At 41.1% G+C, this 17,902-nt stretch overlaps 1 protein-coding gene across 3 annotated transcripts in view; it reads right to left on the reverse strand.

Annotated features, from left to right (window-relative positions):
* Positions 1 to 1,750: 1,750 nt before the first annotated feature.
* Positions 1,751 to 17,902, reverse strand: part of NKRF (NFKB repressing factor) — a 17,348-nt gene continuing 1,196 nt past the window's right edge. The window contains exons 2-4 of one of the 3 annotated variants that reach the window (XM_027861395.1): positions 11,525 to 11,655; positions 7,372 to 7,494; positions 3,986 to 4,068 (exon numbers count right to left, since the gene is read on the reverse strand). In XM_027861395.1, the coding sequence (XP_027717196.1) occupies positions 7,406 to 7,494; positions 11,525 to 11,655 (220 nt within the window). In that variant the 3' untranslated portion in view covers positions 3,986 to 4,068; positions 7,372 to 7,405. Of the gene's footprint in view, positions 4,069 to 7,371; positions 7,495 to 8,661; positions 9,262 to 11,524; positions 11,656 to 17,902 lie in introns of those variants that run through there. The other 2 variants (XM_027861394.1, XM_027861396.1) reach the window with 2 other exon arrangements.

The raw sequence follows: 17,902 nt of genomic DNA on the forward strand, positions 1-17,902 counted from the left end.
AGCCAAGATCAACTCAATCACTAGCTTCACAGCCACAAACTATTCCAAATATTCTCTTGCATTTTTCTCCATACGAAAATTTGGGGTGGAGGTGGAGGAGAATGTCAGTTAATAGGTGTGACGGTACATGGGCAAAAATCATGATTTAGGGTAGGGCATAGCTCTGAAATATTACAAACAAATCAGGCATTTAATGTATGTAAACTTTTAAGTATTTTGGTGGTTGTGATGATAGCTTTGGTGGAAAATTAGGACCTTTCTTCATTGCAAACTGTACTTGTACTATACTACTACTACTACTAATTTCTCACATTTATATAGTGCTTTCCGGAGTGATGTAGGGAAGGTGTAATCTGATTTTCATCCCCGTTTTGTAGGGGAGCAAACACATTCAGAAGTCAAAAGGCTTTTCCAGGGTCACAAGCAGCACTTCCCAATTCCAAGACTAGAGTTCATTAGATTGTAAGCTCTTTGAGGGGCAGGGACTGTCTTTTTCTTCTTTTTGTAGCCCCAGTGATTGAGCACAGTGCCTGGCACATAGTAGGCGCTTAATATTTATTGACCGGCTTTTATAAAGCCAGTCAGAAAAGAGGGGAAAGAGATATAGCCAAAATAATGTTTCACTTAGCTTAGAAGCAGAGTTGAACTGCTGGTGTCTTTCCTGTTCCCAATTCCTAGCATCTTAAAACTCAAAGCAATAAATCAGGACTACCTTTCTGTCCTAGAACATTGGGGCAGGAAAGAAAAACTCAAAAGTTGTTTCTTCTAAATTCCCAGACACTTTGATTCAGAAACCCAACATTTTAGCAAAAAAACAAAAACAGAAGCTTGTTCTACTCACTAAATGAACACAGCCACATGCCTTTAAGACTTAGCCATGGCATTAAGGAGTAACGTTCACTAGCTTTCTACAGAAGATACGGAGGCTAATCCTGCTTTTAGCAAATAGTGAAACTCACTTCTGTTTTCCTATCAGCAAAGGTAGAACTAGGGAGACAGTTGGATCCTCTGGAAGGAAGGTAGTTAGGAGGTGAGGACCACACAGGACGTAGTAGGTATGAATAGCAGTTGAATATATTCATCTACAAAAAAGTTAAAAAAAAAAAAAACCTTAAAAAGGACTAGCAACTTTTGATGAAGCATGAAAGATGGTTAAGATTACAACTTGTAATGAATCCCCCCCAAAAAAAGTTTCAATAGCAGCCTGGATACATTGCCTCAATCCAAAGAGAAAGTTCTGTGATGGACACATCCAAGGATAAATGGTTATTCTGGTTCAAACTTGTTCAAATGTGAAGATATCTTGATGCTTCAAAGACAACCTGTCCACCATTTCCCAGGTGAGCTCCTGCTGTTTTTTATAGTATTTATGACTCAGAAAACATTCCTTCAGGAATGTGTGAAAGATAAAGGCAGTTGTTCTTAAGGAAGGGGTGTCCCATCTGCTTCTTGGCTGTCTGTGGGTATACTGTTAATAAGTACAAATAATTCAACTTTACTTTCTTGAACTTTGATTTTCAGGATATTTTAAAAATCCTTTTTATGCTTCTCTCAAGTACCATTTTCCTGTAAAATGTCAATTCTCAAAGACTCATTTGTACACTGAAAGAGGTTCAGCAACTGTCCGAATATGGTGACTAGGTTAAATTATCTGGCTGATACTTTTTATACAAAGTGTATGTTTGTTCTTGAAAAAGAAATTAAAAGTTTTTAAAGTACCTTAGCACAAAGTACAAGCTAAAATACAAAATATTGTTGACAGTTGTAGTTTTATTGTAGTTGTTACCATTAACACATTTACTCCAAATCACTTTGCTCTTTAAACAAATTAAAAATTCTTTTAGGGCAAAATACAAGGTATACTTCAAAAGGAAGGGGTACATTTGGGTGCATTTTTATTATCACATGATCACATCACAATATAAAATAACTAGCAACATCAATGACATTGAGGACAATTTTGTCTTCTGGACTATATACTAGTACAACTTGAACGAGAGCCTTCCTACAAAAGCATAAGTAAAAAGAGCAAAGTTTTACAACACTTTAGAATGAATATTTTCTACAACCAGAAAATGCAACATTTCTTTCTAATTTATTTCACAAAATGTTAGCAAGTGTTTACATGATCATTTTGGTCTCAATCTGCTTGAGGCATAACAAGTTCATAATGTCCAACGTGGCCTTCCTGTTTGAGCTGATCTAATAAATCTTCCTTACGCCTTTTTCTACCTACCACCAAATATCTTTCACGGCCTATTCCATGAGATTTGCTCCTAAGACCATACTTCTGGGCAATTTGATGTATTTGTTTCCGTTCATCATTGGTAAGCTCTGTAGAAAAAGTTAAATCAGTGTGGCTATCTGACCGTGCATAATTTCTGATGATCTGTTCAATATCTTTCTTGGCAATTTTATTTCCTCTCTCTACATCAAGCCCAAGCCCTTCCCGTTTATGCTGTTCTTTGACTGAGATGGGCTCACGGATACCCTCCCCACATTTCCCTAACCCACCCCCTGTCCAACCCATTTTTCTTAAAAGCCGATTCCCAATGTTATCCTCTTTGATTTCTTGTTTATAAGCTTCTTCTGCTGAGCGACCTCGAATCTCATTTCTTGAGATCACATCCTCAATGGTACCTTTCTTCAGGTTGTTAATGACAGTTGGCTGTGTCTTTTTAAGGATTTTCACAGCTTCTTCTGCAGCCGCATGCTTGACAAATTTTTTCACCCCAACTGCTTCTGTGATGAATTCATTCTCCAGAATCACCTTGCATTTCCACCTTGAGTCTATCAGCCTTTCAAAAACATACTTGACAGTCATTTTGTTGAACTGAGCTGTATCGTTTAGTGTGCATACAGGGTTTGAAGAGTTCTCATAAATTACAAGATCCTTTAAATCTTTGTTTCCAGATCCCTTAGGTGAATAGCCTACTGTTTGAACCTGTGTAGCTTGGACAACTGGGGTATCAGATTGTGTTTTTTGAAGAATTTTCAATGCTTTAGAAGCAGCTGCATGTTTGCTTACTTTTTTGCTTCCATAACCTTCAGCTAAGCAGTGCCCTTGCAAAAACACCTGACAGCGCCATGTGCGATTTGGCATCATCTCATGCTTGTATTCAATTATCATTTTGTTGAATGAAGCAGAATTGTTTAGGATTCCAATAGCATCGTTTGCATTTTCTATGAGGACAAAATTGGTCCAATGTTTGGAACTGGAAGCAGAGTCTGACTGCTCTGCCCCATTCTTGACAGAGAGATCTTCTGGGGCTTTTAGGGCTGGAGGAAAATCATATGATGATACACCAATCTGACATACCACGAGGTCATCTTGATAAATGTGTTTGAATTTCCTCTTAATTACTCTAACCTCAACAGATTTCTGCAAGAGCTTTATGGCCTGTTCAGTAGCTCGATCCCTAGAACCATTTTTGCTGCCAGCATAACCTGTAGTCAGGTAGATACTCTGGCATCTAACTTCACAAGCAAAGCCATCAATTAAAAGTTTTTTACTTCTGGGGATGTCAACAGGGGGGATTTCTTTTAAAGAAGCATATATATACTCAGGATTTGTCTTACATGCCTGAATGCAACGAGTTAACATGTATGTATAATTAATTTTATCAGCTCCAAGATTCATCCCTGAAAGGCTCTTGCAAATAACTGCAGAAAGTCTTTCAATAAACTCTTGCTTCCCAGCTACTTCTGATTCTGAAAATTTTGCAGAGGGGGAAGCCACAGCAGCTGACTGAGAGGATGGAGGAGGATGGGATGTAGCACTTGGGGCAGTGTTCACACTAGCTGATAACATGCTGGTTGTTGCAGTCTGGTTATTAGTGAGATCACAACTTGTTTCAGAATACTGAGACTTTTGATCTTGGGAACTGTTGTTAACATCATCTTGGTAGGTGTCTAATGGTGTGGCGGTAGAGTCCGCTTGCTGTGTTTTAGTGTCTGAAGGATCTTCCATTCTTTCATCTTTATTACTACTAGCTACAAAGTGTACAGGTTCAAAACGAGGTTTCACCTGGAGTCTGGAAGCAGCTTGCTTTTTGGGAGGGATTTGACCTATGGAATGAGTGAAATTTATAGTTAAAGAAAAGAAAAGGTTCAAATATCATTCCCCAAACACCATACTACAGTTAGTTGTGATTCAAAATAGAATCTTCAATAGCTTATTTCAGGTTTTTCAACTTTTAACACATTTTTGGATTAAGAGATGGATGTTTCATTAATAGACTATTCAAAAAAGGTTTTTAGTTCCACAGCTGACAATACTTGCCTTACCTCCAGGGAAAAGGTAATACAGTGTTGCACATGTCAATTTAATTTTCCTGTATAGGGAGAATGCAACAAGATTGAAGGGAGAAAAAAAAATCACTGATCTAAAGAGGCACTTATCACTATTAAAATAGAATAAAAATGTTTACCCAAGTTAAAGAAAATCTCACTATACCTCAGTTGCTAAATAAGCCACTCCCATCATCTCAGCCCAGGCAGTACTAAAAAACATAGACCATCAGAAGTTGGTAGGAACCCTGTACCAACCCATACCTCTTTAGCATCCCCAACCGTAGGCCTTCTAGTTTCTGCTTTGTATTATATGACGGCAGTGGCAAAATACAAAAGATCCAAATTTCCAAACCTGGTTTGATCTTAAGGGAAAAAAAAAAAGTCACAGCCTACTGTCCTCCAATCCAGAATCTAGACCACTAAACATGACATTTCATAGTTCCAATTAAGAGTCCTGTACATGGAGGGCAATTAAAGGAACATTAGACTGGATGTTAAGAGATCTGGGGGGCAGGTAGGTGGCACAGTGGATACAGCACCGGCCCTGGAGTCAGAAGGACCCGAGTTCAAATACGGCCTCAGACAGTTGACACTTACTAGCTGTGTGACCCTGGGCAAGTCACATTGCCTAGCAGCAGCAAAAAAAAAAAAAAAAAAATAGAGAGAGACAGACAGACAGACACCTGGATCCTGGATTCTGGCTGAGTGCTCTGCCATTAGGCTTAACGGCATAACCCGTACTGGGCAAATAAGAGGGCTGGACTAAATTGTTTAAGGGCTCTTCCAGTTTTGACATTCTATGATTACCATATTTATAATAAGTAGAATTTAGTGGTGAGGCCTGGAGGGGGTGAACATACTATAGCCAAGATAACAAATGGTTGTCAAACGGTAACAAAAGATGCACTATTAATAATGGACTAAAAAAAAAATATATATATATATATGTATCATGGGTCTTAATACTATGCACCTCCAGAAGCCAATGAAATAATGACAACAGTGTACCATGTACCCAATCATGGTTTGACATAGAAGGAATGTTAAAGCATAAAGAAAGGAGACCCCAGTGGTTATTCACCGGTATAAAGAATTTTAGTGTAAAATATTGGAGTGCTGTATCTCTGGCCTAGAAAGGTGATGTCACCTTTTCACTAGGGAAGGCCATTCATTTAGGCATAGAAGGAGATATTATTTGGACTATAAAAAGGGAGTTAACTTGTAAGACTCATCTGCCTGGGCTGAGAGGAATAAGGTGACACCCCCCCCCACCCCCACCCCTTTAAATCCCTGGGGGAGTGTACAGAATTAACATAAGAAGATGGAGTATACTCTAGATTTTGGGTCATTTTTATAGGGACAAGTATTCATTTTTCATGTTTGATCTCTGTGATGCTGGTTAATGAAGGGCTATCACTTGATATAAAATTCAATATACAGTAAGTCTGATCTATGTGCCCCCAAATCAATGAAATACATTCTTTTTTTGACTTTGAAGGCTCCATGGTTTCTTTGATCTGAGTCTTTCTACCACCAATTTAGATTATAACTCCTTCTGGCCTTCTCATTCTGGTTTTCTCCCCAATCCTCCAGAGAGGAGCATTCAAGATGTACCATTTAATGTTTTATCTTAATCACTCTCAAGATTTTCTATTACCATATTTTACCTGTACATCCTGCACACATTTGGAACAAACTTGTATCGATTAACTTTTCAGAAGACCTTATTTTGAAGAACCTAATTGTCCCAAGACTGAATCAGATTAATGAATGGCTTAATTAATGAGTGGCTCCAAACAGGAAAATTTCTTCCTGTATATATATTATAGCTTATGTCTGACTAACCCTTGGGCAAAAATCTGTCTCCAGTATCCTTGTTCTCTGCTCAACCCCCACCCCTCAGTGGCAGCTTTGCCCTTTCCCAACAGATTATCATTTCATTCTTTCAGGGTGCACACTGTCACCCCATGTGAGGGGCAAGGGAGGGGACTGGATCTGCTCTAGTTCCTAGAAGCCTACTCCCTGGAGCTGCTGGAAGCAAAATAGCATGTGTTTCATCATGTTCAGCTTCTTCCAGCCTACGGCTTGCCCAACCTGAGCACAGTCCCACCAGGCTGGCCCCCTCTTCTCCCCAATTGGAATCATTCCCTTTTGCCTCTGATGAAGACTCCAAGATGCTGGTAATTCAGAGTCCAGTAGAGAGGCAGTTTGGTGGAGTGGAAAGAACACTGGCCTTAGGAGTCAGAAGAGAACTGGGTTTGAATCCTGCCTCTGACATTTACTAGCTGTGTGACCTTGGGAAAGTCACTTAGCCTCTCTAAGCCTCAGATTCCTCACCTGTAAAATGGGAACAACATCACCCAAAGTAACGTGAAAGTCAACATTAAAAAGCAAAACAAAACAACCACCTTGGGTCAAATGTTAACAGACGATATTGGTATCGTGTCATCAAAGTTATAGGCTATAACCTTTCTGTCAATAGCTACAAAAGTGCAAAGTGATGTGAGATTTACCAGTTGTTTAATTGTTGGGGGGGGGTGTGTGCGCAGTGGATATATATACCTTGTAAGGGAATTTGGTATTTACAGTAAAGTATATTAAAATGGCTAAAAAATATCTGCAGTACCTACCTCACAGGATGGTTGTATAGATCAAATGCAGTAATAAATGGTAAGTGCTTTATATACCTTAAGAGTGACCTAGGAATGTTGGCTCTTATTATCACCAACTTTTCAACCCTCCTCTCACCATCCTTGGTCTGGGTTTTCTTCATAACATTCACCCATCTTGGTAGTTGTGCCTCAGCATCCCCACCTCTCCACCCCACCCCTCCCCCAAGCCTTGTGGTCTGTGTTCTCCAGGGCCCACAAAGTCTTTAGCAGCTAGAAAACCAAGAGTAGGGAAGGCCTTCGGCCGGGGCACAGCAGGACTGCCAGGAGTCCCACTGCTGAATGGCAGTCTAACTTCACAAAGATTTATCACCTACTATGAGCACAGTACTGTGCCAGGTGCTAATGGGGACACAAAAAACCAGACATAGTCACTTGGCTGTGACAGAAATACAAACATTATATATACCCTATGCAGGTCACTGCAAAATTCTCCCTATTCTTCATTCTTGCTGGGTGCTCGCTGGCAGTGAGATCCTCAGTTCTTTGTCCTTCTTGCTAGTAGCACGTCCTGGAGAAGTGCTGGGGCAAGCTGATTGGGGGGGGGGGGGGGGGGGGGGGGGTGGGGAGGGAGGGGAGGGAGGGAAGGAGCAAGGTGGGGAGGGAGGGAGGGAGGGAGGGAAAGGGAATCTTCAACTCTTGAGTTGTCATTCCCCTTCTCACTTTATTAGCACACACACCCAACTTCCCCTGCATCAGATTCGCCTTCCACATCTGTCCACTCACATGGCCACCACCCTAGTTCAGGCCCCAACATTCCCTCTGCATGCATTACTATAATGGCCTCCAGTCTTTCCCCACTCCAATCAATTCTCCACATGGCTGCCCAACTGATATTCCTAAATCACCGTTCGGACCATGTGACTTTCTCAAGAAGCTTAGATGGCAACCTCTTCCTCAAATCAGTATTTAAAGCCTCTCACAATCTGGCTCTGACCTATCTTTCCAGAATGATTCCATATTCCTCCCCACCCAACGTTCTGGCCATCTCGGCCTACTTACTGTTCCATGTACATGCCCCTACACCTGGAATGCTCTCCTCTCTCCTCATCTCCATCTTTGGGCAACTTCAAGGCTCACCTCCAAGAGGCCTTCTGTGAGTCCCTTCATTGTCCTTGTCCTTTACCCCCAACTATTTGGTCATTTCATCTGTAGATTTCTCATATTCACTTATCTGTGTACATGTTTGTTTTCCCTCAAGTAGAATGGAAGTTACTTGAGGGCAAGGACGATTTCATTTCTGTATTCCCAGTGACACGGAAAGAGCTTAATAAATACCTGTTGAATCCTGCCCTCAAGGAGCTTGCCAGAGGAGAGAAGATGTACACAAATACCTATAATGTGAACTAAAATGTATACTATCAGAGCCATACAAATAAAATGTCATGGCAGTTAAGAAGAGGGAAAGACTGTTTCTGGCTGGGGACATATCTAGCGGGCAATGAGAAATTTGGGTACAGCCACATGCGTTGTGCACACACACAGATCAAGGGGCCACTGTCCCTAACCCTGAGAAAACTTGAAAGGGACAGGCTCGTCCATCGATATTCAAATCGTTTTTTCATTTAGGTTGCTGCTACCTAAAACAGACAACCATTTGACTGGCACCCAGGAATTTATCATCTGACAGGATGGGATTAAACAGTTAAGATGATCTTATTATATTAACTTTATTAGGCTTGGGCAAAGAGATCCAGACTCCCATTCAAAATTTTATTGGCATTTTTTCAAAGTAGAGAAGTTGTAATATTTGAGACCTTGTGACCCTATTCTCTCCTTTGACACTTCCTATCTTATTTAACCAAGGGTCTGGGCGGGATGGTAGCAGTAGAATGGCTACATTTTACAATTTCATAAAGAAAAAATAAGCAGTCTTAAGTCAAATATCAATGAGGAAAAAATCTGATGGAATTTTTTTCCAGGTATTAACAAATCGACCTTCACAGACATACTTTTGTATCCTATAGTGTCTAGTGGGTCCAGTGTCCAAGTTCAAAGCCTTCTAACTCTGTTCTTTCTGCCTCAAGACTAATTCAGCAACATGTGGAAAGTAAAGAATCAATCTGTGGTGTTGTTTAAAGAGCTGGAAAAGAGATCCCTTCATTTTCACAGATGAAGAAATTTTTGGCCCAGAAAGGTTACAGAGCTTCCCCAAGGCCACACAGCTAGTCTCGGCTCTGGTTCTTTCCATTCAAGCATCTGTTAAAACTCCTATTTCACAGAAGATATTGGAAGAGGCCAAAGTCCCAGTTCTCAAGGAGCCCAGAGTCTACTGGGGTGACAAACCGATCAGTACAACCTAAAGCAGGGAGCCAAGAAGATCCAAATGTTCGTACCTTCTTCAAATTATTCTAGAGCTAGAATTTTCAGTTAATACATTTTACCCCAATTCTCCTATTCCAGGGCTATGTAGGTAATAAGGGTTTATTAGTTAGGGGCAAATTTCCCATCCAGAGAATCTATATAGATCTGTATTTTCATAGCAACTTGCAGGCTAAAGAAATAGGTTCATTTTTAAAAACTCTAGGCTGTTATCTTTTAAAAATCAGCAGGATTAGTTATTGGGAGCTGCTAAGTTTGTCCATTTAAATGGCTTTTTAGAAATTAGGATGAGTAATTTTCTTCTCTTAATTAGTTGTTTGGCCAGTCTTACTGGATAAGGAGCACTTCATACCACATCCATGTACTCAAATTGCTTTTTTTTTAATGAAAGAAAGCTAAAACACTAACAATTTTAAGCATTTTAATATTGCAGATTGTAATTTCACTTAACTGCTGATTTTTAAATAGGATAGGTTGAAAGCAAGCTGCACCAATGATTTATACAAGTGGTATAAAAACAGTATCAAGGGTGTGTGTGTGTATCAAAGATGGGCCAGTCTAAGGAGAATGAGACACAATAGATGGAGAGAATCCCACAGCTATATTGGTCCCCTGGAGATATTAAGAGAACCAGAAGATGCCTTCCAGTGAGTGCATTGGCTAAATTAAATTCTCCTGGGAGGACACAGACAAGAACTGCACAGAAGAGATTACAATCTGTGTGTTTGTTGGGGGCAGCACCAAATCAAGGAGATCAAAGGTCCACCCAAAGGGAAAAAGTGTGGAACACTAGTCTTCTTTATCACTTATAATTAATCATAATGAAGAAAATGGTTTTCCTAATAGAGTTCTTAAGAGAACTGCCAATTTCTAACCCCTGCCTTAAAGTCTGTTTTCAGGAATGCCTTGGTCCTGACCCATCATACAGAAATAGAATCCATTTTTTTTTTTTCAGGAGAAAAAAGAATAATATGGCTGGAATAGGAAAATGAGGGTGCCAAAGTTAAAACTACAGAAGAACTTACTGCCAAGATCTATATCTATAGATACAGGTATATAGTATATCATACTTTACATATGTGCACGAATACTGTTACCTCATCTGTGCAAGGCACTGTGCTGGGTCAGGGGTTGAGTGGTGTGAAGATACAAAAGTGCCAAACCAGCAAGGAAATGACCTTCAAGGAAATGACCATTGAGTGAGGGAGATGGCCTAAACATATAGAGAGATCATTTTAAGAAGCTAAGCGCATGAAGGAGGTAGAAAGCAAATGCTCTTCAAGTCCAGAGGCGGGAGCTGTGACATCTATCAGGCTAGGCAGATCAGAGCAGGGCAAGCAGCAAGTGGGTACCTGAGGGGGCCAGCAGGTGGGCCTATTTGGAAGGAGCAGCATAGGGTGTGCCCATCTGGGGAATGGGCAGTAGTTTAACTGGAACAGAACCAAAGATGTGAAAAGCAATTTGAGCAAAAGGGGAGTAGAGAAAGATAAGGCTGGAAAAGGAGCCCGGGGTCAGATCCGTTCAGAGGATTGTGAATGCCTGGCTAAAGAGTCTGGACTCAATTGGACAGGCAGAAGGTCTTTGAGCAGTCAGGTGATTTAGAGCAGTCCATTAGGAAGATGAATCTGGAAGTGATAGACAGCCTGGTCTGGAGGGGGTCTGGCACAGAAAGAAGTTAAGGAAAAGCTACTGAAATTATCAAGGCCAGAAGCAATGGGGTCTTGACCTAAGTTGGCAGCAGTGGGGAAGCCCTCTGAAGCCAGGAATCCTGTCATACCTAAACTTGGTATTCCCTAGCCTAGCCTAGCCTAGCCCAGCCCGGCCCAGCCCAGCACAGTGCTCTGCCCAGACTAGGGCCTGAGTAAAGGGCCCTGGTCACACGCTACAATGCAAGAGCATCGTGTGTGTGCGTGTATGTGTGTGTGTGTGTGGCACACACACATGCCATCATGAGCAAACTCTATCTTGAGGGATCTGGTTTAAGTAATTATTTATAAAAGTGGATCCCATTCCATGGGCCTCAGTGATATCTAGGATACTTATTATTCTATTAAGTGCCCATTCTCCATAAAACTATTAATAAATGAAAGGATAACAGACCCAACAACTCTCAGATCCCAAGTTTGAAAGTAACCATTTTTTACACTTACAAGAATTAAGTATCACCCTCATTTTACCAAATGAAGCAGAGACCTCAGGTTTCTTCAGATCACACATCGAGGAAAGGGAAATATACTCACCAGCACAAGGCGAGGGGGGACGTTTTTGAGCTTTGGGAGCATTAGGCAATACCAGTTCATGTGAAGGCATCTCCCCAATATCAATACCTTCAGCCATCTTGAAAATTTTTTCCATCAATTGTGGGCTATACCTATGTTTGAAGTAATAAAAGGTGATGTTAAAACACGTAAGAATTAAACTACCTCCAAAACTTCTAAATGGGCTATTCCCATTGTAAGCTGTTATACCCCATGCATGGAAAACTGTGAAGAGGGTCTCTGAAATGGCCATGCCTCCTTCGGCTCAAAGGACAAGGGATCCGTACGAGTTTTGGTTTTGACTCGTAACTGTTTCTCACTCTTACCTTGGGGTCCCATGAGTGTCATGGAATCAATGGTGCCATTTAGGGAGAATTTTTTTAAATGGATGGCAAGTGCAGGTGCTGAATTTGAATGAGGGTGAGAACTTGTCATTTCTGGCATAGTATGCTCCTCAGACCCAACAGCCCCTTTTCCAAGCAAAGCAGAGAAGTCAGTACACAGATAATAAGCCCACAACCATCCCTTAGAGCTTACGAAGACATTTGCTCAGGTCTATCTACTCCATTTCTGAATAGTTCTTCCCAAAGTTAAAAGGAATATGACCCTAGTCTGCTTAAGTCCTTTTCCTGATACCTCCAAACATCGCTGTCTACCCTAAAGTTCCCCATCTGGCAAAGACCATCCTCTATACCAGGCTGTTAGTGGTTCCCCTGTGCCAGCCGTGCTTCAGGGTGGTTCTGAGTAACACCCCCCCCCCCAAAATTAATGTTTCTGGCTTTTCCAGGAAAAAAAAAAAGGTTTTGATAAAAACCCACCAGCACTGCCTACTGGCAGCTATTGGCATGGCATATTTCCATACCTGTTACTTCACTATCTACTCCAAATAGATACATTAAATAGGACATTTACTCTATCTGAACTTGGGAAAATCATGACAAGTTATATAGTAGGATCAATTACAAATCCAATATTTTAGAGTCAAATTAAAGCAAAGGAAGATATGAAAAGCCTAGACAACTTCAAGTGGAGAGAGCTAAAGGAAATGCCTTCACTGTACTTACATCCACCACCAGAACCCGGGGCTTTAAACAGTCACAAGCTCAAAATTGGTCTTTAGGTCCATCCAAATCCAAACATAGAATGCAATGATCAATTCCATGTGTGACATCCATAAATAACACAAAAATGCTCATTACAGAAACATCCACACATTTGCCCATTGATTTTTTTCTTTTCCAGCAGTGCCATTATTTATAACCACTTTATTCCCTCTGCTATGAAACCCAACCATTCTAACCAGACAAAAATATACCTTGGTGTAGGATGGAAATATAGTCAGTTTCTTCATCCTTTAATAAGAAGCTACTTAAAGTTTAACATTTGGTAATTCTAATGATCAAGGTTGGCCTGAAAGAGAGGAGAGAATGAGTTTCCCTCCTTTTTCTGCAGAATGGGGTGGGGGTGGGGAGCTCCAAGTATGGAATGTTGCATATATTGGGTAATTTGAAGGAATTACTCTCTTCTCCCCTCCCTTTTCTTTCATAAATTTTGTTACAAACTGGAAAGTGGAGGGTAGATTTAGAAATGAAAGCAATGGAAAAACAAAAGAGATCAATAAATATGGTTTTTTAAAGCTTACCTAGCACCTAGTTAACAAGAATAATTACCTAGTGATCAGAGGAGGTATATGAACTATTTCCCTCTGGTAGCTCAAAAGAATGCCTCTCAATGCCTTTTTGCATTATTTTCACTTCTTCAATTGCAGACTTGATGCAGTTAATCTTGACTTACAAGGTTGATGGGGGCGCCCCATTACCCCCCCTCCCCACCGCCAGGGGCCCAAACTGCTCATCTAAGTTAGAAGACGCCTTTCCCAACAGCAGGTCCCTCTGAAGCTACTTACCAATGAAACCCAACCCCTCCAGTGCCAGAAATCATTGGGCACAGTATTTAAAATTTTACCATTCAAGGAAAACCACAAATATCACCTCGGATGACAGTATTCCAGAACTCATTGCTATGTATTTTTAATTTTGCAGGAAAGCAAATCATAGTGCCTACAAATCTCAAACTGGTGCAAATGATCAAACCTTTGGTCCCCCTCCATTTTCTATCATGCCTCCTCACTCGCTCAAGTACTTGGGAATGTAACAAGCAAGGTGTCTGCACCAAGTAGGGTGACTCTTGAGTTGGTTTAGGACAGAGCACTTTAAAACCTGGATAGCTTTGGCTAGAAACCCTTCTCCTTTAAAACAAATAAAAAGCTTCTGAAAAGTCCTCAGTCCAGTCTTAAATGGTGATTTACCATGTACTGCTAATTCAAACAAGAGACACACATCTAAACAAATACACATAAACTGTGACATTTGCCCTAGAGTAGCTCCCATTCTGGGACCTGGAACAAACAGACGCACACGCACACACACACACACACACACACACACTCTCTCTCTCTCTCTCTCTCTCTCAGCAGCATTTACAAGCCAGCAATATACAAGAAAAAAAGGTGATAGATATTCTAAAGGAAAACCAGAATCTACTGTGATTTTAAAAATTCTTGTTTAAGCTGTTCAAAAGTCAATAACCCTAGCATTTGCCAGCGTGCCTGGAATTTAGCATTTTCAATATACCAAGACAGTCAATAGCATAAGCAAAAATGAGGATACAACAAGATGCACAGAGAGGATTTAACAGTTTGACTAGTAATGGCTTACCAAAGAAATGCAGAAAGGATTAAATTGCTCCATTAGGTCCAACCAAGTAAATGAGAGTTGGCACTTGAAAATTAAGCAGAGGTTAGGATTTGCAGTTACAAAATTACTTGTTCAAACTATTTAGACTCCTGCCAGAAACTGAACCAAACATAGCTACTGCTACCAACATCTAGTTGACAGCTGAGAACAGGAACAATTTCAAGTAACTCTTACATAAATCATTGGAATTATTCAGAATGAGCCTTTTAAGTCATAAACCTACCTCTTCTCCTGAAATGATCAAGAAATCCCAGATTTGAAAGGGAAAAATCCTTTCAAAAGCTCCCCTTCTTCCCTTATTAGCAAAGTGATTCATCCACATCACCCACTAGACCAACTGTTAATTTCACAACCTATCCCTAGCCAGCATCTACCATCCTAGGACCAGTTTTAGACCAGTACAGAAGAGATGTTCTTAATAAATTAACCAAGGCAGAAAAGCCTGCTTAATTTTAAGATAACTTTCACAATGTCAAGCAATTTCTCACAAACAACATAATGGCCAAAACAGACTGCTTGCTTGGTACATACAGCATTTAACAATAATGCTTGGGGAAACAAACTTCTGGCTAATTGAATATTCTGATTAACAGAGTTCCCATATTTAAGTATAATATCATTTGTCAAAGAATTAGGATATAGCAAAATACAACTGATGCTGAACTATACTAAACACAGCTGTCATTCTCATGATTCCAAATGCACCTCCAGAGCAATATAGAAATAAACACCAAGAATCATTTCATAGGATCTTAGATGGGACCCAAGAAGCCACCTACTCCAGCTTTCTCATTTTACAAAGGAGGAAACTGAGGCCCAGGAAAGGAAAGAGACTTGTCCAAGGTCACACATATGCTCCTCGATCTAGAACTGAAAGGGACCTCAGAGGTCATCTAGTCCAACCTCATTTTACAGAGGGGGAAACTGAAGCCTAGGGAAGAGAAAGGACTGGCCCAAGGTCAGAAAGATAGTGACCAAATTTGAGCCCTAGTGTTTGGACTCCGGCCCAGAGTCAGAGCTCTTTCCACTGTACCACAGTTGCTACAGACACAGTTGATAGAAAAGCATACAGTGGACCTAAAACATACTCAAGAAAGGTCTCTCCAGAGTAAATCCCTGATATTACTTTATTACTCTATTTCTCTTTCATAAAGAAGAGAATGCAGAGAAAAAGCTCCAATTATCCAAATTTTCTAGTAGTTCTGATTTTGCATAAAAGGGAGTTTGGGGGCTAATCCTTTAAAACCGTGTTTGTGCTGAATAAGCCTATGAAATCTGAGGCATATGAACCATACAGGTTTGAGGATTATGAAGATTATGGGTCAAAAAGCAGACTACAAAACTTTATGTTTCTTTTATAGGATAAATTCACAGGAAGATAGACCTGTAAACCATGAAGGGGTTTAAAATCCACACCTCACCACCCCCCTGAATCTTTTTTTTTGGGGGGGGGAGCTTCCAGCTTTGTTTTAACCTACAAATTTGAAAGGCATGTCAGTAGAGTGCATAGAGACTGGACTCTTACTCACAAGCAAAGTATAAAAGATATCTTGCTTAAAGAAAGGAAATGAAAATGATTCCTTCTTCATTGCTGCTATCATGCTAATTAAGGCTATTAAGAGCTATTTATATGAGGCAATGAAGCACCATGGCACTGGATCTTGAGTCTGGGGATCTGGGTTGGAGCCCTGCCTTTTCCCATTACTCCTTGTGTGACCGTAGCTCCCTGGGCCTCAGTTTCCTCATTTTTAAAATGAAAGGGTTAGGCTAACTAGATAACGTCTTAGGTTCCATACAGCTCTACACCTGTGATGCTCTGAACCCCTGATGCCAACTCATTCATTTATCTCTTGAAATAGCAAACAAAGGAAAGAAAAATTCAGTAAAATTTTCCACATGGAATACATGTCAGTCTGGTTTATGTTTCGGATCTGGATCATCTCTTGGAGGCAGAAATTATACTAGGCAAGAAGAATAGAAGAAATGGTTTGTGAGGGTGGTAGCAAATGGAAGCACCATTAACGACAATGGAGAATGGTAAACTTATACTAGCATTAACCCAAGATAGCTGAAACTTTGTTAGACCTATGCCTTGTTAACTCAATTTTTCATTAGGAAAAAAAAGTCCCACTGAGTTAACTGAGGGCCAAATTTCAGTCAGAAAACGATCAGCCTAGCACAGACTGGGTTTTAGTTATTTTGATGGGTGGAGCTGCCCATGGCTAGTTTAAAGAAAAACTCGACCTATGAAATGCCACATGGCAGTTTCCCTTGGATGAACGGGAGGGTCCAAATACCTCTCTATTTGGGAGGCCCCAAAGGAAGGGGGTGGGGAAAAAAGACCTGAAGCCCAATCCCCAAGCAGAATGCTACTGATACCTAATCCCACTTGGGGCAAAAGTGAAAGAAATCCTTTTCTACAGTAGATTTTCCAGTTCCTCAGCCAGCTTCACTGGCAAAAGCAGGAGGCAATGTGTGTGTTGTGGCCCAGGATGCTGAGGAAGGAGCCTTCTTAGCTACTGAGAGCCAAGAGCAGCAAAAGGATATGGGCCAAGCAGTGGAGGGAGAGACACATTACCCCTCCCAATGGGAAGAGAGGGCCACAGAGGGCAAGAAGGGTGGCTGGAGACCAAGGTTCCTGGAAATGGGGGGGGGGAAGAAGAGAGAAATGGTTTGATATGAAGTCAGAGCCAGGGCCCTAGAGCCACCAGGAGGGCAGGGAAGGAAGAGAATGAAACTCAAAGAAAAAGGATGGGAATTGAGAAGAAAAGAAGAGAAGGGAGAGGAAGGAAAATGAGAGGGGTGAAGGAAGGGAGGGGAAGGAAAATGGGAGAAGTACAATAAGGGAGAGAAAAGAAAATGGGAAAAGAAAGAAGGAAAATGTAAAGAGTGAAGGAAGGGAGAGGAAGAAAAATGGGAGGGACAAAAGAAGGGAGAGGAAGGAAAATGGGAGGGGTGAAAATAAGAGAGGAAGGAAAATGGGAGGAGTGAAGGAAGGTGGGAGAAGGAAAATGGGAGGGGTGAAATGAGGAGAGGAAGGAAAACAGGAGGGGTGAAAATAGGAGAGGGAGGAAAATGGGAGGGGTGAACACAAAAGGAAAATGGAAGGGGTGAAGGAAGGGAGAGGAAGGAAAATGGGAGGGGTGAAGGGAGAGGAAGGAAAATGGAAGGGGGAAAAGAAGGGAGGGGTGAAGGAAGGGAGAGGAAGGAAAATGGGAGAGGTGAAGGAAGGGAGAGGAAGGAAAATGGGAGGGGTGAAGGAAGGGAGAGGAAGGAAAATGGAAGGGGTAAAAGAAGGGAGGGGAAGGAAAATGGGAGGGGTGAAAATGGAAGAAGATAGAAGGAAAAAGGGAGAGAAGGACAGGAGGGGAAGAAAAATGGAAGGGGTGAAGGAGAGAGGAAGGAAAATAGGAGGGGTAAAGGAAGGGAGAGGAAGGAAAATGGGAGGGGTGAAAACAGGAGAGGAAGGAAAATGGGAGGGATGAAAGGGAGGAGAAGGAAAATGGAAGGGGTGAAAATGTAAGATGATGATGGAAGGAAAAAAGAGAGGATGGGACGGGAAGGAAAATGGGAGGGGTGAAAATAGGAGAGGAAGGAAAATGGA

Source organism: Vombatus ursinus, unplaced genomic scaffold, assembly GCF_900497805.2.
Source record: "Vombatus ursinus unplaced genomic scaffold, bare-nosed wombat genome assembly UNPS02014735.1, whole genome shotgun sequence".
Classification (NCBI taxonomy): Eukaryota; Metazoa; Chordata; class Mammalia; order Diprotodontia; family Vombatidae; genus Vombatus; species Vombatus ursinus.